This window comes from Natator depressus, chromosome 2 (assembly GCF_965152275.1).
Source record: "Natator depressus isolate rNatDep1 chromosome 2, rNatDep2.hap1, whole genome shotgun sequence".
Taxonomy (NCBI): Eukaryota; Metazoa; Chordata; order Testudines; family Cheloniidae; genus Natator; species Natator depressus.
In genome coordinates, this window is record NC_134235.1 from 50,461,318 (window position 1) to 50,485,102 (window position 23,785).

General features: G+C 45.2%; 1 protein-coding gene and 1 pseudogene across 1 annotated transcript; one reads left to right on the plus strand and one right to left on the minus strand.

The window, feature by feature from the left end:
• Nucleotides 1-15,480: 15,480 nt before the first annotated feature.
• On the minus strand, nucleotides 15,481-17,928 carry LOC141981843 (myelin P2 protein-like; annotated as a pseudogene).
• Nucleotides 17,929-20,602: 2,674 nt separating this feature from the next.
• LOC141981348 (fatty acid-binding protein, adipocyte-like) lies at nucleotides 20,603-23,467 on the plus strand. Its single transcript, XM_074943030.1, has 4 exons — nucleotides 20,603-20,675; nucleotides 22,069-22,241; nucleotides 22,464-22,565; nucleotides 23,417-23,467. Exons 1-4 carry the CDS (start codon nucleotides 20,603-20,605, stop codon nucleotides 23,465-23,467), a joined length of 399 nt encoding a protein of 132 aa, XP_074799131.1.
• The last annotated feature ends 318 nt before the right edge of the window (nucleotides 23,468-23,785 follow it).

Genomic DNA, 23,785 nt, shown 5'->3' on the forward strand with positions numbered 1-23,785 from the left:
GCTACCAGGGGGACTCTATTTAATGAACATCCTGAAGTTCACTAAAGCACAGAAGTCTCATCGATTGCAGTTCCATGCTAGGTAGTACATTGAAAGCCTATAGTTACACTATCGCACAGAACCTACTCACCTCCACATAGGTTGATTATATAGAATGGGCTGAGTTTATTCTGATAACGGTGGTGCTGCAATTCTTCTGTAGGACCTGATGTTGGTTTGGACCCCTGTAATTCCAATAACAAATGAACTGACCAAGTGTCTTGCTTCCCCGCCCCCCGGGACAGTTCCATTTTTCAACGGTCTTGACTCTGTTCTGCAAATTTGACATCTTAAAATGGGACAACTGAGAGTGTCCCATTTTATGCACAGCATCTCTCCTCACTCCTTTACCTAGCAGAGGGCACTGCTACAAGCTGCGGGAAGCCATACTCCCTATCCCCCGCCTACTGGGAGAGCAGCTACAGCAGGCAGAGGACCATGGCAATGGCACCAGATCACCCCCACCAATTAACCATCACCAAACCCCAGCCAGCAGCACCACCACCAGGCCAGCATGAGCAGCAGAACCACCACCCAGGCTGCCGGAGTGGAGCCCAGCTGGTGGTAGCACCAACCCCTAAGGTGAGGGAAGAGGATGAGTGTGAGAAACTAGCTTCTCAAAGGGGTGGGGAGTAGGGTTGCCACTTCTGAGATCCAAAAAAATGGGACATCTAGGATTCTTCTGAGCCCATAAAACTGGACACCGGGCAGCGTGTACTGAGCACCTTTGCAGATTTCCCAGGCAACTACCTCAAAACAGGGAGGATCCTGGGAAACCTGGACTGGTGGCAACCCTCGTGGGGAGTAATGACAGTTTTACCTTTTCTGTGTTGGGTTTTTTCCCCACAATTTTGTGAACGTGGTCACCTTAACAACAAATAAATAAATAAATAATAATAAAGCTGTCTATACTGCTGCCCCCTAGTGATGACTTTATCTCAAATGTTAGCAGTCTGTGCTCTTTGAACAGAAGGGAAGGAGCTCATTCCTAGCCTCCGGTTTCACCCTGAATGTCATGTCTTGTTGTCTGTGGAATCAATGGCAAGGTTCCTCCGAAGTGATTATCCATCATTTGTGCTCCGCAAGGAACAAATTGCTTCGGGAGAAGCTAATTTGTAGGGATGACTCCTTAAGAACCTTCAGCCTGAGGTGAGATCCAGTGGGGGTGGATTACAACTGATAGAACTGGCAGCTCTGTTTATGTAATGCTTCTGCAAAAAGACCTGTTGTTCAAGGGTGGAATCAGGACAGCTTTGTTCTTGGAAAACTCCTTGTTACTGGAGAGGCATAGAGAACAGGAAAACTGGGTCATGCTTGTTGGCCTGTGGGCTGAAGGTCTTGATGCAGGGAAGGCAAACAAATAGTGAAGTGCTGGGGAAAAGGGCGTGTTCCTGAGGCACAGACACTAAAGCTCTGATCCTTCAAACTCTTATGCATGTGGGTAATTTTACTGGCAGGACTGGGGCCTAAGTCAGGAGAGGAACCACAACCCCCTCCAGCACAAATGCATTGGCTTTATTCTTTTGGAATCATTCAAAGAATTTAAAGAACTATTACACATATAAAAATGTATGCAACTCCGTTCATTTCAGTGAGACTGTATTATTGAGGTCTGCTCGGGCCTAATTTTAAAGGATCCTAGATCTGAACCCAACTCGGACAGAGCTGTCCTGAATCCAATCCAAGGGCATTGAGTCCTTTTCAAATCCACCCCAACTTGGACCCAACACTTTCCTCTAGACCCATATCAGAGCTGCCACCTCATCCTTGGGGCTTGGCCTCTGTGGGCTTCCTCTTCCCCACACCCTGTGCCCACAATCCATCTCTAGCCACCTCCTGCCCATGAGGTAGGTAAGGCAGCAGCTGCATGTCCTAGTCCTGCCAGCTGCCACTGCCTCTCTGCACCGTATGTGCTGCGGAGAGAGAGGCACTGCAACTCGTCAGCATACTCAGTCCTCAACACACACAGCACAGCAAGGCGGCAACTGGCAGGACCTGGACAGGCAGCCACCACCACACCAATCCCACACGCAGGAGGAGGTGATCAGAGATGACCTGAGCCCAATAGGGTCAGGTTATTTTCTGATCCTTCTCAATACATGAAGTCAGGTCACATCAGGTTTGGGTCAGATTGGAAGGCTCTACTCTATTAGCTTGGCAAGCTATAGAAGTGTAAAAAGAGACAGATTTCCTCAGGTATCTGTCAGAGGTAGGTAAGAACCACCCAGGAGATGGCTACGTGCTATGTTAGCGTTTCATACCCTGCGTCCCTAAAACAGACAGAGTCATGGTGTCCAGAACAATATGACTACCATATTTCCTCAAGTAGATACGATGTGTAGAAAGAATAGTAAATATGGCAGGTGACCAGCTTGGCTTAACAGTGAAATCCTTGCTGATCTTAAACACAAAAAAGAAGCTTACAAGAAGTGGAACATTTGACAAATGACCAGGGAGGAGTACACAAATATTGCTCAGGCATGCAGGAGTGAAATCAGGAAGGCCAAATCACAATTGGAGTTGCAGCTAGCAAGAGATGTTAAGAGTAACAAGAAGGGTTTCTGCAGGTATGTTAGCAACAAGAAGAAAGTCAACAAAAGTGTGGGCCACTTACTGAATGAGGGAGGCAACCTAGTGACAGAGGATGTGGAAAAAGCTAATGTACTCAATGCTTTTTTTGCCTCTGTCTTCACGAATAAGGTCAGCTCCCAGACTACTGCACTGGGCAGCACAGCATGGGGAGGAGGTCACCAGCCCTCTGTGGAGAAAGAAGTGGTTGGGGACTATTTAGAAAACCTGGACGAGCACAAGTCCATGGGGCCAGATGCGCTGCATCCGAGAGTGCTAAAGGAGTTGGCGGATGGGATTGCAGAGCCATTGGCCATTATCTTTGAAAACTCATGGCGATTGGGGGAGGTCCCAGATGACTGGAAAAAGGCTAATGTAGTGCCCATCTTTAAAAAAGGGAAGAAGGAGGATCTGGGGAACTACAGGCCAGTCAGCCTCACCTTAGTCCCTGGAAAAAATCATGGAGCAGGTCCTCAAGGAATCAATTGTGAAGCACTTAGAGGAAAGGAAAGTGATCAGGAACAGTCAGCATGGATTCACCAAGGGCAAGTCATGCCTGACTAATCTATGACGAGATAACTGGTTCTGTGGATGAGGGGAAAGCAGTGGATGTGTTATTCCTTGACTTTAGCAAAGCTTTTGATATGGTCTCCCACAGTATTCTTGCCAGCAAGTTAAAGAAGTATGAGCTGGATGAATGGACTATAAGGTCGATAGAAAGCTGGCTACATTGTTGGGCTCAACAGGTAGTGATGAATGGCTTCATGTGTAGTTGGCAGCCGGTATCAAGCGGAATGCCCTAAGGGGCCGGTTTTGTTCAATATCTTCATAATTGATCTGGAGGATGGCGTGGATTGCACCCTCCTCAAGTTTGCAGATGACACTAAACTGGGAGAAGAGGTCGATACGCTGGAGGGTAGGGATAGGATACAGAGGGACCTAGACAAATTAGAGGATTGGGCCAAAAGAAATCTGATGAGATTCAACAAGGACACGTGCAGAGTCCTGCTCTTAGGACGGAAGAATCCCATGCACCGCTACAGACTAGGGACTGAATGGCTAGGCAGCAGTTCTGCAGAAAAGGACCTAGGGGTTACAGTGGACGAGAAGCTGGATATGAGTCAACAGTGTGCCCTTGTTGCCAAGAAGGCCAATGGCATTTTAGGCTGTATAAGTAGGGGCATTGCCAGCAGATCGAGGGACGTGATCGTTCCCCTCTATTCGACATTGGTGAGGCCTCATCTGGAGTACTGTGTCCAGTTTTGGGCCCCACACTACAAGAAGGATGTGAAAAAATTGGAAAACGTCCAGCAGAGGGCAACACAAATGATTAGGGGACTGGAACACATGATTTATGAGGGGAGGCTGAGGGAGTTGGGATTGTTTAGTCTGCGGAAGAGAAGAATGAGGGGGGATTTGATAGCTGCTTTCAACTACCTGAAAGGGGGTTCCAAAGAGGATGGATCTAGACTGTTCTCAGTGGTAGCAGATGACAGAACGAGGAGTAATGGTCTCAAGTTGCAGTGGGTGAGGTTTAGGTTAGATATTAGGAAAAACTTTTTCACTAGGAGGGTGGTGAAGCACTGGAATGCGTTACCTAGGGAGGTGGTGGAATCTCCTTCCTTAGAAGTTTTTAAGGTCAGGCTTGACAAAGTCCTGGCTGGGATGATTTAATTGGGGACTGGTCCTGCTTTGAGCAGGGGGTTGGACTAGATGACCTCCTGAGGTCCCTTTCAACCGTGATATTCTATGATTCTATGAATTTCTGAATGTCCACATGTCCCTTTAAGGCTATCATAGTTCTTCATTTGAGAAAACCATTCTCTCCCTTACATATTATAGGCAGGCTGGTAGCACCACCTATTATTAACATTACCTGAGTCATCCCATTATAAAGTAAGTCCCATTTTTAGTTGCTTATTACTATCTGGGCTGAAATTTTCCATGGTAGATGTCCACTCAGGCTGAATTTGTTTTCGGAAAATTTCAGCCAAAACCATTCAGACATTTCGGACTAAGTTACAGAAAAAATTATGTTGCTTTACCCAACTTAAAAAATTCTAGCAACCTTTTCTTTGACAAGTTTTACTGCCCCAGGCACTGGACCAGAAATGTGCATGTGGTGTGGGGAGGGAGTGGCTGGCCTTTGTGCTGAGAATGTGTCACTTTTTGCCATCTCTGTGAAAGTCCACCCAACTTTGGCCAGGTTATAAATCTTTGACAATCACAGTTCACACGTGCTCTGTAGAGATTTTTGAGATATTCAGAGCTAAATTCCTCAATGATTCCATTCCAATGAGCATGCTCCAGCCCAGGACTTTCCCAGCAATCGCGGGACTGAGTCCAGGAACCAGAACTGAAAGCTGGGGGGCTGTCTCTTCCATGCTCTCAGTGCTCCCACTGCTGACGCTCCGTAGTATTGAGGAGGAAGCTGCATGATTCAAATGCAGAGGGGACAACAGTCAGACTGAGGAGGTGGGGGAGAGTAGCTTGGGAGAAGGACCCTGGGGTTTGGGGAGATTGGGACTGGAGGCTAGCAAAGAGGGAGAAGGAAACTAGGGCTAAGTATTGGGGGTCGGGGTGGGATGGGGGAGACTGGGACCCTGGATGGACACCGGGATAGGCTAGGCAATGTGATTGGGAGTAATGAGGGAAACAGAGAGAGGACAAGGGGCTAATGGGAGTGGGGAAAACAGATCAGATGAAGATCCGGGGGGAGACTGGCAATGGCTGGACAAGGCCAGGAATCCGTGGAGTAGGAGGAGGTAGAGGTGGGGGGACAGATTTGACAAGGAACTAGGATGCAGTGGCAACTGGGACTAGCTGGGCAAAGGGACTGGGTAGTCAAGGATGAGAAGACTGAGGAGTGGAGACTGGGACTGGAACAAGGAGGCAGAGGTGGGGAAGAGAGAGAATTGGAAGGGTGACAGCCTTCAGGGGAAGGGCAGAAGGGTTGAGCTCAGAGGTGACAGAAGAGTGTACACACTACTCCACATTCTTCTCCAGAGCTGAGAATGGCACTCAGATTCCTGAATCTGCTGTCAACAGTCTGCTGAGTTTGATGTCAGCAAATAGCTGTGAAACCCACTGGCAAAGAGTGTCTCCTCTCCCCTACTAATGCCGGTCCACATAAAGGAAGACAATCTATTACTGTTACCAGTTACTCCATTCGCTCAAGTGGCAGAGGTCTGGGAATGCATCTAAAGGGTCCAGTCCTCTCAATGACTCAAATGTGTTAATATGACTGAATTCCTGTTTTTATGACAACCTGATTATTTATAGCAGAAGTTTAATTTCCTTAAACATTTGCAACTGACCATGACTAGTAAGTATTACTAATAGGTTTTTTTAAATATAAGACTATCAGGTTGTGCATAGAACTACATAATCATGTGCTCTTAGCATACCATTTGTCCTTTCTCCCATTTGGTCCTGGTGTGTATTACACCCAGTTGTTGTGTCTTGTTTTAAAATGATTATAAGCTCTTCAGGACAGGGACTATGTACTTCCATGTGTTTGTATAATGCCTACACAATGGGGTCCTAATTATTAATGGAGCCTTTGGGTAAGCATAATTATAAGATTAACTTTTAATCATAGAACTAATATGGTGAAAAACTAATGATTAAAGACAACTGAGTAGCTTTATTTATAACCCTAAGTTCATCAGTTTGGGCAAAACTGTCCAGTTCGCTGGGTGGTGCGAATTGAGTTTCAGGTACCTAAATACCCTCCCTGCAAAAAAAAAAAAACCAAAAACCCTCAGCTAGACTGGAGTGCTTCCTCAGCTTTACTCCCTGCAAAAAAAAAAAAAAAAAAAAAACCCTCAGCTAGACTGGAGTGCTTCCTCAGCTTTACTCTGAAACTGGCTGTTAGAAGGGTTCACTGTGAGACACAATGAGTTTTGTAACAAAACCCTCACCACTAAAAGTCACTGGTTTCAGCTGAACTTCTTGCTGAATTCCCCTTTTTTGATCTCTACGGAAGCCAGAGACAGGAAAAAGCTTAGTGAGAGAAAAGGTAAAACTCTGATCCTTTTATTCAGTGACAATCTCCCTGAAATTTGGTGGCACAAAGTGGAAACTTCAGCCTCAACTTGGCACTGAAAACCAAAACTTGGATGATGAGCTTTTGCAAAATAGATCCAGGCTTTCTTTCCTAATTAGAGATGGAATTGACTCTAAATTAGCTACTTAAGTTATGAATAGTGTTAACAAACAATTTTGTATTTGTATAATTGTGTTACAAAGAGAAGATAGTAAAGAGAGGAACCCAAGAGTCCACATTAGAGAAATGATTGTTCTAGCTACCTCCTAGCAACAACTCTTCTCTTTTTTGTTATGCTCAACAACCTAGAAAACCCTGCACTTCTCCTATTAAAGGCTGGTTTAAGGAATGTTTTTGGAATGTTTTAGTTATTTTGGAGAAAAATCAAGTCAATTATGGGTTACACAGTAAATTGAAATCCTCTTCGGTTAACCACATCAGAGATTCACCTCTGCTACTGCAAGCATTCTGGAATGGGTTATAAAATACAGGAGATGTTACCAGTGAGTCTTTCACAGCTCCAGCAAACAAGTTACACTGAGACCACAATTCAAGAGGCACACCCCTAGCACGCTATAAGACTAGGACATTTGCACCTGCAGTTGCCCCAAAGAATCCAGTTTAACAGTGTGTTGTACTACCAACAGCAAATCTAGATAGCTACATTCTCCCCAGAGGTGGGCAACTACCACTTTGATCCCCTTACCCTCCCTGGTCACCCTTAGGCACAGAATTACTTTGCTATAGCTACATTGCTCAAGGGTGTGAATAATCCACCCCCGAGTGACGTAGTTACACTGATCTAAAGACAGCACTATGTCAGCAGGAGAGCTTCCCTCGCCAACATAGCTACCACCTCTCAGGGAAGCGGATTAACTACACCTACCTACAGGACAGTTCTCGCCTGTTGGCTTAAAGCTTCTTCGTTCAAGTGCTACAGTGGTGCAGCTGTGTCGATACAGCGGTTTAAGTGTAGACCTGCCCTTAGATAAGGAGCTCCATAGGGGAGAGCCATTTTCAGGTATGACTGGTAAGCACATTGAGCACTACCATAAATAAGTGATAGCGACCCACTTTCCAATAGCCTTACTTCCACCAAGGAGTGGCCTTCTCAATGGCCTACATCAGGAGAGAGGGTGTTGGGAAGTGGGCCACTTTGAGCACAGAAATAGAGGAAGAAACTATTATCTCCTTACTGGTTTCAGAGTAACAGCCGTGTTAGTCTGTATTCGCAAAAAGAAAAGGAGTACTTGTGGCACCTTAGAGACTAACCAATTTATTTGAGCATAAGCTTTCGTGAGCTACAGCTCACTTCACTTAACCTCAAAATGTCTTTCTATACCTTCACCCCCACCTCTTGATGAGGCCTAATTCCCCTCTGAATTAATTAAACACAGAAGCATTTTGAAGCCACTGCTTTGACTGTTCATTTAGTTTGTCTTTTTGAAGAAAGATCTTTTGGAAGCATCATTGCTACTGCAGCTTTCGTCAACCCTTACTGGCTATTGGGGTAGAGCTTTAGGATGGTACTTTGCCTCAAACAGTGTAGAATTCACATTACTCTGAATGTGGGTTACTAGTGCCTTTACCCTCAAATTATGGAAAACAGAGTATACTGGTGAGTTGAGTTCTTGTTGTTACCTCATGCCTTACCAGCAGCAATTCAGTAACCATTAAAGAACTAGGACTAAACACAATCTTACTCAAGGGCCTTAAACTTGTGATCTGGCTCCTGTACCCAGCAAATTAACTGAAGATTTAGATAAGAAGCACCAGCATGCAGGAGATTTAACCACCACATTTGTTTAGGTAGTTCAAGAATTGGCCTCTGGGGTGTAGTGCAATGGGATGGTTCCTTCTTCGTAGCTAGGAGGAATATACTCTACAGCTTCCTCACTAGCTTTTCCTGGTGTTTAATTAAATAGGTGAGGAAATGAGGCTTTGTTGCAAGTTTCCTTTTCAAGAATAACTGTGGAAAGTCTGAAGCAGGCCGGGTAGCCAGGCTTTCATTCCAACAACCCACTCTCTTAGTGCTTACTAAATACCACACCTGTGATTTGTAGCAAGTTGCTACAGATTTGCCTTTTTGTTTCTCCAAAATTGAAACTCTGGAAAGACTTTACCATATAGATCAAGAAGGGAATTATCAGGAGACTGTTTCTTCCTGATTTTGTGCAATCCCTCATGTACTACAATGATGGATAGCGGTGCAAAACCCTGGAGGTAAAGAGTGTCCTACAGGAAAGTTAAAAACTAACCAGATGAATAGCAGTGGATGAAGTGTTAAAGACTGTATTTCTACTTTCCAACTTGATTACAGAATATTGAGTAAATAGAGATACCTACTGCTTGCCAGTCCCCAATGTTAGCATTCTCTCAACAGGACTGCTTTCCTTCCCACACAGCTATCTGAGGTTGTTAGATCAATTCAATCGCGGTATTGCAGCCCCTGTGACTACAGCTATCTGCAAGCTGTTCCTCCTACACACTGAGCTATCCCACAGGAGCAGAAAGCCACAGGCAATGGTGCTAACTTACAAAGTGTTAAACCAGATCCTTGCTTTAGTGTTTTTCTACAAGGCACAGGAGAATTTTCCCATCCAGCCCAGCTTTGAACTATTTAGGCAAGCTCCTACCTGCTCCCTCCCTTAGATTTCGGTGGTTTGAAGAAAATGGGGACTGACTAGTCACCACACATTTTGCAAAACCAAGTCACGGCCAGTGAAGTTTTGCAGATTTAAAGCCAAACCAAGATTAGCTTCTCTCTTACTGAACCCCTTATTCTCCTTCCCTTTTCTTTCCAGCAAGGGCCCCACACCATCTCCCCCCTCAAGCCATGCATCGCCAACTCATCAGTCCTTGTAACAACCCCAGAGAGATAATTTGAGCCCCATAAGGCCAAGATAAATTGCCAGAAGAAGCCATACTTCTGCTTTAGTGTTACCAGTTTCTGGAATTTAGGTCTCCAGGTTTTTAGCTTTTTCATAATTAAGAAAAACAGGTTTTAGTGAGCATATGTGTGACCATTTTTTCATGCTCAGATGAAGTCTTTTCTGAAGCACCAACCCTCCCCCGCCCCCCATGAGAATGAATTCCAACCAATCCCTTCCATAGATAGTTGTGAGAACTGAAAGAGACAAGAAGGTTCAGATAGTCTCAGTGTGACTTCTAAAATCCCACCCTCAAGTACTTGCTTCCAAAAATGTTTTAAACAGTAATAAAGCTTCACCCCCTCCCCCAATGAGTTGCAGAGCAGAGAGTCACAGAGGCAGCAAGAGGTCTGTTAGTTTTCATTACAGCCAAGGCAAGACCTTACAACCAGCAATAACTTCTAAAAAGAAAGTGAGACATTAAACTCACACACATTTCTTACCCAGTGCTTTTATATAAACCTCAAAGTTTTCACTGGAGACAAGTTTCCAGGTCCCTAGAAATAGGTCACAAATGTTTGAGAGAACATAGCAAGAGACAAACGGTTGGAGTGAATTATGAAACTCTCAACTGTTTCTTTTTGAGGATGCCATGAATATGTGATAAGCCAGGAGGACCAATGAGAAAGCCAGGAGGACCAATGAGGAGTCAGAGGCTCCAATCACCAGCGTTTCACTAGTTTTGCTTTGATCAGAAAACCAAAATCTAAGGCATTGGCAGTAAACAGCTCAAAGACTGGCTGTAAGAAAGTGCCCCCCCCTTCCCCCAGGGTAAAAGAATTGCAGAAGAAATCCACACAGAGCTGGGAATAGAATCCAGGACTCCAGGCTCCCAAGCACATTGTCCAGCCATATGAAGATCTGTCTTTGATTGCAATTGTGACTTTATGAACAAAATGTCCAATCCTAGGTGGAATGGGTTCATAAGAGGAAGGGATTACATTGTGATAACTGGGCCTAAACATTTATCCTAGTCGTGAGCTCAACTGCGAAAAGTGAGTGAAAGTTCATAAATTATCAAAATAACCTATAACAACAAATGTAGATGGGCAAAGGTGCAAAAGAAAAGACTGAATTAGATCAAACAAAAAGGCCTACTGATATAATTCAAAGTCTGTGGTTAAGATTATGCCTGGAAACAAGAAAAATGTGGGACTGGCACTCAATGAACCAAATCTGGTGCATCAGAAATTACAGCAGTGGAGGACTGTCAGCACACGCATGATTTAGCCTGCGTCCCCATTGTAAAGTGGGTGATTTCCAACCCAGGGATTCTGGGTTCTAATCTATAGCCCCAGCCAGGTAAAATAGATTGGGTTTAAAGCACTTTCTGGGTCAGAGATTGTTTAGTGTGGACAATAGGAGAGTTAAGATAAAAACCAGGTTTCCTGTGTCATCAGGACACATCCCTCAGAATGCTAGAACACAGGGTCACTCTACGCTAGCACAGATGACCCCTCCCCGCATCTTGCTGTCTGTGGTATGGATATGGCTGGATATGTATCCTCCTTTTTGACACTGGGTTCCTTGGAACCAGTGCTACCCATCTATTATCTCTTTTTTTCCTCCAAGAGTCGAGATTATTTCTGGGCCTAGGTTCAATTAGCATTGTAACCAAAGTCAGCAGTCAAATCCAAAATTATGGGCCAGATTCTACTGCCCTTACTCCCTCACAGTGGTACCTTGCTCTTCGCAATGAGTGCGCTACATGAGGAGTCAGGGTGGTAAACTCAGACCCCATCATGGCATTCATACAAAATACTGTTTGTTTAAGCAATAGAAAAAACACCTTAAAGTGCAGCCTTTAAACCTAGCTTGCCTGGGTGTGGGCTTGGACAAGCCAAGCTGGAATAGATACAATGGTTCATGAACCATTGTACCTGCAGTTCTCAGTTGAGAGAAGAAATTCACACCGTTATCTGCCACCAGGGGGTATCCATCCAGTCTGTTTGTATGTTTGTTTGTTTTTCCCTAGACACCTCCACCCTCTTCTGTCTTTCTTGTCACCTACCCAAAATGCTTCTTTTGAGGACTCATTTTAGTCTCCTTTATACAGCCCACCACTGTCATCTCAACACTGTATAACATGAGCCTCATCCTGTCTTTTCCTTCATGCTGAGACACCCCCCGGAGTGCCAAGTGGGCAGAGTTTTTCTGATGCTGCCAGCTGCGTGCCGGCTTTTTAACTAAGCTGATGCTGCTTTCTGCATTTTGAACCATACAGACAGTAGGCAAGATTTACCCCCCGGAGCTCAAGCATGTGCAATATCCCCCCCTTTTCCACTCACAGGAAGACACCTTTAGACTCTGATGACAGTGAAGGCTCCCCATGAGATCGTCTGAATTAGCACATTCCAAGCTGCCCTAACCTCTGTCTTCTTGGGCTGATGACTTTGCAGGCTCTGCAAGCCTGTCTCCAGGCTGCCTGGATGGTAAAGTTATTAGGTGGCTTCTGCAAGGGTTCACCTTACTTGAGATAGACACGTTGCTGGTAGGGCTTGGATGAGGACTTCTGCAAACAAAAGCCCTCAGGACCCAGAAAGCAAGTCTACTGTACTAAATGCAGACTACTGGAAAGAAGAGGCATTCCCAACCCCAGGAGGAACGGGGAAGATAAAATGGTAGGTTCCCTAGGGAGAAGTGCATGAAAAGTTAAAAATTTCATCCATCCTACTCTTAGGGCCTTGATGTAAAGACAAGGGCTGAATATTCTTATTTTCTCTCCTTTTTTATCTGTTTAATTATGGCAGTGGAATTGTTTGTTGCTTAAGATCCCATTACTAGAAAAGAAGACACCCCTATGCTGCAGCTTCTTAATTGTTTTGTGTAAATTGAATGACGAGACTGGCACACACCCATGTTCTTCTTTCAAGGACTGGTTCATAGAAGAGAAGCTACAGTGAACACTACCACATTCCAGAGACAGGTCAATTCTCTCCTCTGTACATTACAGAGCGAGTATAAAAAGCTAGCTGATCAGCATGGTTTCGTTGTAAACACATGTGTAAGTGACTAATCAAGGTGCAAAGTAACAGAAAGAACTACTGTGCTTAATCTCCCTAAGAACGGCATTTGTGCTGTCAGATTTGTCCTCAAAGCAAAGCTGGCTGGGAATGCTCTGCTAAAGTTTGAGTGCACTGTGGATTACACTTTCAGATAGAACAATAGCATTCAAGGCTAGAAGGGACCACCAGCTCATCTAGACTGATCTCCTGCATAACCCAGGCCAGCAGGCTCACGCTAGATCCAACAACTGAAATTAGAGTTAAGTATTACAGCCCATAAGAGACTAGACTATTATGTTCCACAGGCAGAAAATAGGAGGGACTGAGGTACACCACTGCCCATGGCCCCCACAGTGGCAGGGAAATGATTAAGTGGGATATACCCAAATAATCTGGGACACCCCCCCATCCTCACAGTCACTGCCAATCTGACCTAGGGGGAAATTCCTTCCAAACCCCACATCTGGTGATCGGAGAGAAAATGCTTGGTGCCACCCCAGAACCCTGGCCCACCCCTTCCCATGTACCAGCTCTAGTCATGGCCATCCCTGATGCTTCAGAAGAAGGAAATCAAAAGTACTTTTCCTCGTTTGCATCAATATCATTCATTTATTTAACATGGGTGTTTGATGAAGGCAGCTGCCTTCATCAGTTGGTATTTTTAGGTGAGGAAATATAGCAGTGTACTCTCAAGGGAAGCATTGTATATTCTGTTGTGCATTGCATTTCTTCAGACCAGCTAGAATGGCATCCAGCCCATTCATGCGTTAAGATAGAGACTTTGGTATGAATTATTGGTTTGTGTATTATGAGGAATGTGACTCACCCTATGAGTTGAGCAGTGGTAATCCAGCATACAGAGGTGGGGGAAGATTGCACCCTGGGTCCCATCATGTGAGGCTCCATGTTAAATTTGTTTAATCTCTAATATAGTCAGTTAGGGAAGGAGATACAGCCTTTAAGATTACTACAGCAGTGGGGAGGACAAGAATTAAGATATTAATGTACAGTTTAGATGTCTGTGGGGAAGATGTTGTGGTTTTGGGTAGATCAAGGGGACATAACTTAAGAAAGCGTTCCTATAATATTAGGATGGAATATTCACAAACCTCAAGGGAATTAGGCACTTATGCCTTTATACACCTTCCAAAATCCAAGCCTATATTTATAGAAAAGCTTTCTAGAAGGGGACTTTCACTAAAATAGATCTATTTGACTAGATGTAAGCAGGGGAATAGTCCCGCTATTGTGGGGAACTTTCCTGGCTTCTGCACTACCCTGGTGAAGTGGGCTAGCAAAAGGATCTGAGTCCTTGCTCCCACTTCCTTTAACCAGTGGCCTCCCTGCCCTTGAGGGCTCCCTTTCCACTCCGTCTGGCAGAGTCCTCGTAACCCCAACAAGGCTGGGCCCAGGATTCCTGGGAGGCTCGACCCCGAACCCGGCTGTGGTCAGCTAGGACAGGGGCTAGGGTGTCCTTACTCCAGGGTACTCTCTGCACTGGGCACTTCTGACCCACTGACCATTAGATACAATTTGAAGCAAATGCAAGTTATTTAATCAACAATTCTTTTTAAAAAGAATAAGGGAAAATGGGAAAGGTTAAAGGAAACACATCAACCCGCTCTGTCGCAAGGAACATCACAAACAGTGTCTCTGGAATGTCAGGGCAGTTCACAGTCTGTTCCTTGTAAGTCCCAGGCCGCCTTCTCAGGCCCTGGCTGTGCTGCAGGGATGCTGTGGGTTGGACACTTGATCTGGTGGTGGCAGATTCATACGGTGGCAGACGGTCTCAGGTTCTAGGTGGCAGGGCCCTTCCCAGCATTGCCCCACCCTGTCAGGGTTACCAATCCCCCTCCGAGTCTGGCCTGCAGAGCCTCCTGGCTGAGGCATCTCCCTGTGCTGGGCCCACTGCCCAGGGCCCCCCCTCGCTCTCCCCAGCTGCTCATGACACCTGGCTCCAGACTGCTCCAGCTCCAGGTCCACTCTGTCTTAGCGCCAGTTCCACTCTACCTCAGCACGGCTGCTGCTCTGCCTCCAGCTCCCTGGGCTGCTTCTCTGGCCCCTCTGGCTCTGGTTGCTGCAGCTCTGCTCCCAGGACAGGTCTGCTCTGCAGGCTGCTTCTGTGACTCTGCTCCCAGCACTGACCTGCTTCCTGGGCTGCTTCTCTGGCCCCTCTGGCTCTGGTTGATGCAGCTCTGCTCCCAGCACAGGTCTGCTCTCTCTGGGCTGTGCCTCTGGCTTTGGAGCTGCAGCTCTGCTCCCAGGACAGGGTCTGCTCTCTCTGGATCTGGCACAGCTCTGCTCCCCAGCTCAGCTTGGGCCTCTGCTTTCTCCTTAGCTCTGACCCAGGAAATTCCAGCTCACATGGAGGACGGGACCTCCCTGGCCTCCTGACTCCCTGATTAGAACTGCCCGCCCTGTCATTCAGGCTGACCTGGAGCATTGGCCTCTCCCCATTGTTCCAAGGGACTGTCAATCTCAGGGTCCTGATTCCCCATCGACCCTTCCCCCATTTAGTACTGGGAGCTAGCAACTAAAACACCCCCACTGAATGTTAGTAAGGGGCAACAGTCCCCTTACATAGATTAGAAAGAATTAGTGGGATTTTTAAATCATTTTAAACTAGAATAGACAAGCAACTTGGAAACATTATTATTCTACAAGGATAGAGGAGGACAGAGTAGGCTGGAGAAGGTGGACTAGACACCTTCATCTCACCTCTGTTTTTACAATTCTGAAGGTCAAATCTTCAAGCATAGTTACAAGCTAACAAAGAATATGGACTCCAATATTCAGTGTCTGAAAGCCTGTTTGTTACTCTGAGACAAGCCTGTACACATTTGAGTTGGAAACAGAAGCTTGTACTGGAGCTTTCTTGTCAAGGGCCATCTCAGGGAGTTTCTAGTCCAGTGGACAGGGATTGATGTCCTCTTGCTTTCTCATATAGTCTGATGCACGTGACGTTGTTCGTGGTACATTCCTAAAAAGGGGGAAGTTATCACAGTATGATTTTTAAATGCCTCCATATGCAGTTCAACAAATACTATCACACATGGTTTTCAGAAAACACTTAGAGAAGCAACAATGCAGTGCTGACATAAGGTAGAGTTCTTTGCCTCTAAGAGTTTCCTTCAGGTTAAAAAAAGTTAGTCAGTCATCTTCGCTACAGTTCAACTTGCTAAGCATTTACTGTGGAGATACACCGCTCAGTGATCAAATAGCAGGAAGGAACTCACCACCACCACCTTCCTGTCCACTAATCTTCTCTTTATTGTGGTCTCCTTGCCATTCCACTTCTGCACCTGAGTCAGTTAGCCACCATCTAAGGTTACAATACTCTACCAAAAACAAACACAAACCTCAAAGTAAAGAGTTTAGCCCACTGTCCTGCAGGTTAGAAGTTATTCAGTCTGCAGGAGGTTAGGAAAGATTGGGGGTTTTGCCTCTATAAGGCTTGTCACTTTGCCCCCATTGTTTAGCCCTCACCTTTGTTTTCCTGTCATCTGCTGTGGTTTCCTCAAACTCCTCCCCAAGCTTGAAGGAGACCTCAGTACTTTTGAAAGTGCTCTTGGTTTGGATTGTTAACACATCCCCATCAATGCTGATGGTCACAGTGGGTTTGGTGAGGCTGCCCAGTTTCCTGGTGGCTAAACTCACACCTGCAAGTTACAAGATGTCTCAGATACTCGTTAAGGTCATGGGATAAAAGTTAAAGGAATAAGAGTAGGACTAGTCTCCTGTGCTCTCTGTACCAGCAGTTTGTTACTGTAGTGCTTAGACCAGGGGTGGGCAAATTTTTTGGCCCGAGGGCCACATCGTGGTTATGAAACGGTATGGAGGGCCAGGTAGGGAAGGCTGTGCCTCCCCAAACAGCCTGGCCCCCGCCTCCTATCCACCCCCTTGGACTTCCCACTCCCTGACTACCCCCCTCAGAATCCCCGACCCATCCAACCCCTACTGCTCCTTGCCCCATGACCGCCCCCTCCCAGGACCCCCTGCCCCAACTTCCCACCCAGAACCCCACCCCCTATCCAACCCCCCCTGCTCCCTGTCCCCTGACTGCCCCTTCCCCCCGTGACCCCACCCCCTAACAGGACCCCTGACCCATCCACCCCCACGCTCCCTGTCCCCCCCGCGACCCCCCCATATCCCCATCCAACTCCCCCACTCTCTGTCCCGCCCATGGGACCCCACCCCCATCCAATCCCCACCGCTCCCTGTCTCCTGACTACCTCCCCCACAAACCTCCACCCCATGCAACCACCCCCTGTCCCCTGACTGCCCCACAGGACCTCCTGCCCCTTATCCAACCCACGCCCTCCCCCACCCTCTTTCCATGCCGCTCAGAGCAGCAGGCCAGGCTTATTGGAAAGCCTGGGAGGTGGGCGGGTGCAAGCCACGCTACCCGCACAGCAGCATGGTTGCAGGGAAGGAGGGACAGTGGGGGAGGGGCTGGGGGCTAGCCTCCCCAGCCAGGAGCTCAGGGGCCAGCCAGGACAGTCCCGTGGACCAGATGTGGCCCGCAGGCCATAGTTTGCCCACCTCTGGCTTAGATCCTTTAGTCCAACTGAGGTGAAGCAAAATTTATATAGTAGTCTTACGAAGAAACAGTTACAATCAATGTTACACTTGTGCTTGTATCATGTCTCACAGAGCAGTCCTCTCATGTATAGTTTGAGTAAATTACAGAAAGGCACCTACATCAATTTCCTTGTTGCGGTAGAGTCTAAAAGTCAGCAAGATATTCCAGTTCACTTGTAAGGTGAACAAAGCTTTGTTGAAACAATGCTATGGGCCTAATTCTTTACTAGTTTGCACTTTGAGTCATTCATGCAAAGTGATAACAAGATCAGTTAAGATAGGTAGCATTTGATACACCTGTGCAGAGTGACTACATGAGATGCAATGCAATGGAGCTCTAGACCCCATGTTACCTAGAGTTTAAGTTTCATAATGTTTAGTTTACTTATTTACACAGCAGGCACCTCACCCCTACTATTCTCTCCTTTCCGTAGTCCATTTACCTCCCCTGCCCCCAAAAGACATGCTCAGTCTTCCATTAAGAGCAGCTCAAGGGGCAGCATTCATGAGAACAGTTCACATCAGAGAGCCACTTCCCCTTGTCAGCTTACAGTTCTCAAAATAAACCCCTCATGTCCCTTCTGAAGAAATGAGCACTGGGAAGCTGCAGAGTGAAGAAATGTAGGAGCAGAGTTCAACTAGAGCATATCCTTTCTAAATCCCACACATTACAACATTTCTCACCCAGTTCTTTCATGTCATCATCAAATTTTTCACTGGAGCTGAGTTTCCAAGTTCCTAGGAACAGGTCACACATTGTGAGGATTTGCTCAGTAGACACACTCAAGAAAACAATAGCAACTCTCAAAGAGAGCCAAGAAAAGAGCCTAAGCTATACACACCCTGAAAGTCTGTTTTTAAAGCTGATCTGAACATGTGACATTATGAGACAACCAGTCAGGAAAGTTATCATGGACTCCAGTGAATAGAATTTTAGTTTGATTTCTTTTAGCACAAACCCACAGTCAGTAAATACAGCAAAGGATAAAAAAAAAATCACAATTTTAGCCCCAATTTAAAACATAGCTTCTCCAGAAATAAAAAACAAAAAAAGAAAATCACCATTCCAAGACAGGAGCAGCACAGTCTTAAAGGGATGTATGAAGGCTCAAGAAGCTAATTGTTTCAAAAAACTCCTTATCATATTCCATTAATAATGTTATTTATAAAGCACTTGGGCCCATAGGTGCTCGAACTAGGGGTCCTGGGGGTGTGGCAGTACCCCATGGCTTGAAGTGGTTTCCATTACATACAGGGTTTACAGTTTGGTTCAATGGCTCTCAGCACCCCTACTATACAAATTGTTCCAGCCCCCCTGCTTGGGCCCAGATGCCCAACTTTAACTTCCACAATGGCTCTACACCAGCAGAATGTTCCCACTGGCAGGAGCTGACACCACTGCTTGAAGGGCTGCTTTCTGGCACTGGAACTTCACAGGGCAGTTAGGAAGAGGGTCCAGCAAATGGTGCATTGGCCACTATGGCAAAAGCTCAGCTGCCTTCTAATACTAATATTAGTTATTATTTGTATTTAGACATAGTGCCTAGAGGCCCAATCGAGATCAGGGCCCTATTGTGCTAGGTGCTGTACAAACATATCAGTCTGTGCCCCAAATAGCTGACAATCTAAATACACAAGGCAAAGGGTTGGAGGGGAAACAAAGGCACAGTGCCACGAGCTAAGAGTAAAATCCAAGTCTTCTCTGGGTCCCAGTCTAGTGCTCCAATCACTAGACCACACTTTCCCTGATATAAATCACAATAGTGGAACTTCTAAAAGTGGGTGGTGCCAGAACACAGATACATGCCAAGATGCTGCTCACTGGGAGAGTGCGTGTGTGGAGAGGAGCTAGGTCTCAAATACCACCAAACCCTTTCCATGACTTCAAAAACTGACAAGACCACGTTAAAATCAATCTGTTACTGTCTAGATAGCCCATTTAAGATTGCTGGTGATTGTGATCATCTCAACAATGGTCAGTCTGTACAAGGTATAAGTAATGAAGACTTGCTGGAAGCCCAGTTAAGAGAGATGTGAAGTAATTGGAAGTAAGTGTTGGAAGGCACATGTGGAGAAGAGTGCAGCCCGTGCATGTAATGCAGCTGGAAGGAACATCTAGTCAGACGTATGGGTTTCCATGGAGCCCCCTTACAGAATCAGGGCTTAAACCAACAAAGAGCAGGCGCTTCACTGGAGAATCCTCTTGGATACCCAACTAGAGCCGCAGAAATTTACCAGTTTAACTGACCTGAAATCTCCGCCCTGCCCAAGCATACCACACTTTCTGCTACCGAAACCTTGACAGAAAAAAGACCTGCTGCCTGGTTTGATCAGAGGTCCAGCTTTAATAGGAAGCTCCTCAGTGAGGCCCCTCTCCTCAAAACTCTCTTCTAACATGAAGCCTAGGAGTGCTAGGTATGCTCGAGTGTGTTCTGTGTGAAATCTGTTGCTTGTGTTCTGCAGGAGGTCAGATGATCATAATGCTCCCTTCTAGTCTTAAAATCTATTACTCTAACTATATTTGTTTAATAAAGAGGGGAGAAATGCAACAAGAGGTAGGGAGCATAAATTTCTATGATCAAACCTTAGCATGGCTCTACCAGTGTGTTTTTTGCTGTCCATCTGTTTAGACTGTAAGGCCCAGATCCTCAATGTGCCTAAATACCTTTGAGGATCTGGGCATAAGCTTCTAAGAGCAGGAACATTGTCTCCTTTGCTGTCCCATTCTGCAGTAAGCACACCATTGACACTTAACAAATAACAATAATTAGCAATAGAATTCCGTGGATAGGAACAATACAATTTATTTTAATAGATGTGCAACCCTAATGGGATTAGGATAAACTATCACCCAGATCCTGCAACTAACAACAGGGTTCCAAGTGGGCAGAGAGATCCACTCATGCACATTCAGTTGCAGGAAAAGGGCAAAAATCTGTTCCTGGGATCATAGCAAGGTCTAAGCAGGTGCAAGAAATGTCAGCTGAACAGAAACTGATTCAGACTCCAATCCTGCAAAAATTTACACATGTGCTTAACTTTATTAAGCACTGTGAGTCGTCCCACTGATCAGGGCCTAATGCTGCAGACTTTTCTTCCTGAACAAAATGCTTCTTAAATATTTTTCTTTAATGCACAGTATTTTTGAATGCTAAAGACCATTAAGTGCTGAGGACACAGTGATCCATGTGCCAATGAGAATAAAGGAATAACAACACTATGACCTACTAAGAAGGAAAAAAAAAAAGGAGCAATGCTCGAATTGGAGTTCCTGATATTCTCTCTCACCATTGGTCATCCCAGAGGGTCACATGGTCAAGGATCCTTTTTAAATAGGTGATGTGGTCTTATGGAAGTCATGCCACCTTTCTCTCTGATAGTGAGAGTTGTTGCCTGATTCCTGCAGAAGCCTGTTTAACAAGCCTCACATAATGTGTGATCTATTTGTAGGCACCTGGAAACTCAATTCCAGTAAAAACTTTGAGGATTATATGAGAGAACTGGGTGAGGAATGCTATGTGGGGTTACCTCTGGTTGTATCTGTGTCTTCTTAGGGAAAGATCACTGAATTTGCATTTTAATCCAGATTTCTTCTTCCTGGGTTTAGGGACTTTCCTGTACTATTCACTGAGGGCTTCCTTCCCTGCCCCTGCCCGATTAACTGTCTTAGCCAGACAATCTTAAACTGCAGAGTTCTTGGGGAAGCCTGTTGCTTGGTTTAGTGTGGTCAGGCTTCTTAATGTAGAAAGAATTGGACTGGAGGAAGTGGTATCCTGTTAATTGAATAATGCATAATTAACTTCTAGTAGAAATAATTCAGTAGTGCTATTGTCTAGGGTAGCAAAATCCATTGGAGTACTCAGTACCTTTGCCCCTTGGAAACACAAAGCAGTAGAATGCTGAGACTATAAGATCCATAATTAAACACTTGTCTAATCTGGATTTCTGTCTAAGTGGTTGTTTCATTGAAGTACAATCTTTTGTTGATATTGGAGTACTAGAATTTGTAGTTCATTAGAACTGGAATTTAAGTACCCCAGGGACTGGAAACAGTTGCTGCTAGCTGGCTAGTGTGTGCTTAAATTAAGGAATTGCATGGACTCCTGACTAGATACCTGAAGAAGTCTTGACTGGGTAATATACTTCTCTAAAGACTCCTAGTTTTAAATTGAAGTTGACTTTAAAGGGTCTTATCTCTCCCATAGACTGACTGGAGACTCTGACTAGCTTCTTCTGAGTTAGTACTGTAATCTAACAAGTTTTTCATTTAGAGACTAGAAGCAAAATTCTCAGACTTCTAAATCCTGTTTTTCTTAATGAGACTTGAGCACCCTGGAAAACTCTCCTAAATTTTATGGAGAGCACAAGTGTTGCCTTTTAGTCACTTTTACCTCACTTTCCTTTAGTCACTTTTCAACTGCTACTAGTTCTGTAGCAAACTGTTTGTTTGGGACTGGTTTGAGGAGGAGAAGGGGTCTAAATCCCTCTAAAAGCATTTATGCTCTTTGGAAGCAAAAGGTTGCATAACTTGGTGAAATTGACTCACCAGGATGCTCTTGGCCCTTAAACTCCAAGGGCATATGCAGCTGAATGTTTAATTCAGTAAAAGGATTGAATTTGCATTGCATTGCACTTCAGAATAGTGGCTGTACCAAAAAATATCCTCACTTCATACTCCCTGGACTGGGCTTGGAATGCCTTTATCAGAAGTTTCAGGCAGCCTCTGAAATGTAGGATTACTAAAATAGAGCAAGGGGCAGATTCTCACAGAAACAAGTCATGAATGTTTTAAATCCCTGGTCCCCTGCCTTCCCTTAGTTGAAAGCAATAACACTAGGTAAGAGGGTGTTCTGGAAGTGAATAGACTATCTAATATAGTCTCCTGCATGATCTACAGGTGTGGGCTTTGCTACCAGGAAAATAGCTGGTGTGGCCACGCCCAATGTAATCATAAGCACCAATGGAGATGTGATAACCATCAGAACATTAAGTACCCTCAAAAATACAGAGATGTCTTTCAAGCTGGGTGAGGAGTTTGAGGAGACCACAGCAGATAACAGGAAAGTTAAGGTGAGTCTTCCTTAAAACCAGCTGGGGTTGTGGGAGGAGAGGGATTTCAAAATTGCTCTTGAAGTTAGCACTTTCTTCATGTTAGACATGCTACAAGTGTTCTGCAAAACTATAGGTACACCTAGTCAACTGGGGTCTGTTAACGTTGGACTTGTGGTCAAATCTCCTTTAGTCTGCAGGACACAGACTAGATAGCAACACTTTGTTTCCTTGTCTCTGCAGAGCATCATAACACTAGACAATGGCTCTCTGGTTCAGGTGCAGAAATGGGATGGAAAAGAGACCACATTAATAAGAAAATTGGTGGATGGGAAGCTGGTAGTGGTGAGTTAATGCCTGGTATTTAATCACTGAATGCAACATGTGTTCCATATCGGCTTCTAATGAGGCGGTGGGATGGAAACATGTAGGATGTGAATTATGATAGAATGAGGGTGGGGCTGTAACTTCCAAACTAGTGAGAGACTTGCACATTAAAATTCAGGAATGTTAAAGATGGAAGAGGTGGAGAAGTCCTCAAGGCATAGGCATTCTTCTAGCCTTCCCTCTGCCTATCCCAAACTGTGAAGTGGAGAAAAATGTGCACATAAAGCTATGTAGCAATGAGTGGGTAAAAGTCCAAAACTCAAATTCTCATGAAAGTTGTGTCCCTCTTGACCAGTTGTAGTAAATGTTGTTGTAAAAGACACTCCCCACCATCCCCTGCAGAGTCACTATCCCAGCATGATAGTCTAACACACTGACTGGCGAGCTTGCATCATTGCTTGTCATTGTGGTATGTTGACTGACATGTGATCTGTCACTAATGAATTGACAATGTGGCTCTTTGCCATATTTCTTCCTGCTCTTGTTTCCTGGGTGCTGGAAGAGGGAATTTTTGTAGCAACTCTAAAAACATATATGGGCAGCTCCTATGCTAAGTAAATGGTGCCTGTGCTCCCTCCCCATGCTGCCTTGGATATTAAAAATACTCCTGTCAGGTTGGCCTCCTGAGACCAAACCATGACTGAGAGGCCTATACACCCCTTAGGTACAGAGAGTTTGAGTTGTTCCCTATTAACTTGCTTGAAGGGAGGAATGGAGGTGTTATCTAAAGCTTGCTATTGGTTTAAAATAAAAAGTGAGTACTCGATATGCTGCCTAACATACATTTGTTCAAAAATCTGTCCTCCTAGAAATGTACCATGAACAATGTTATCTGCACTAGAGTCTATGAAACTGCATGAAGAAACCCTGTCTCCACAATGGACTGGGGATCTAAGTTGTGGAGAACCAGCTCAGTTCCAGGAGTGAAGCTCCACAAGTCTGCTTTGTGACCGAATCAGACTGTTTACAGACTTTATGCCAAAGCAGTGTTGTAGCTAATCTGAACTCTTGTGATTATGCACTAAAACGTTCAACTGTCTAGAAATGGTGGTTTTGGAATTTGTACAATATAGCACTAGCTAATTGGGGGGGGAGAGGGAGGGTCTTAACAAACTGGGGAAGGACCAGGGTGTGCACTAACTTCTGACTCCCTTCCTTACTATGGCAAGAGTAGGTAG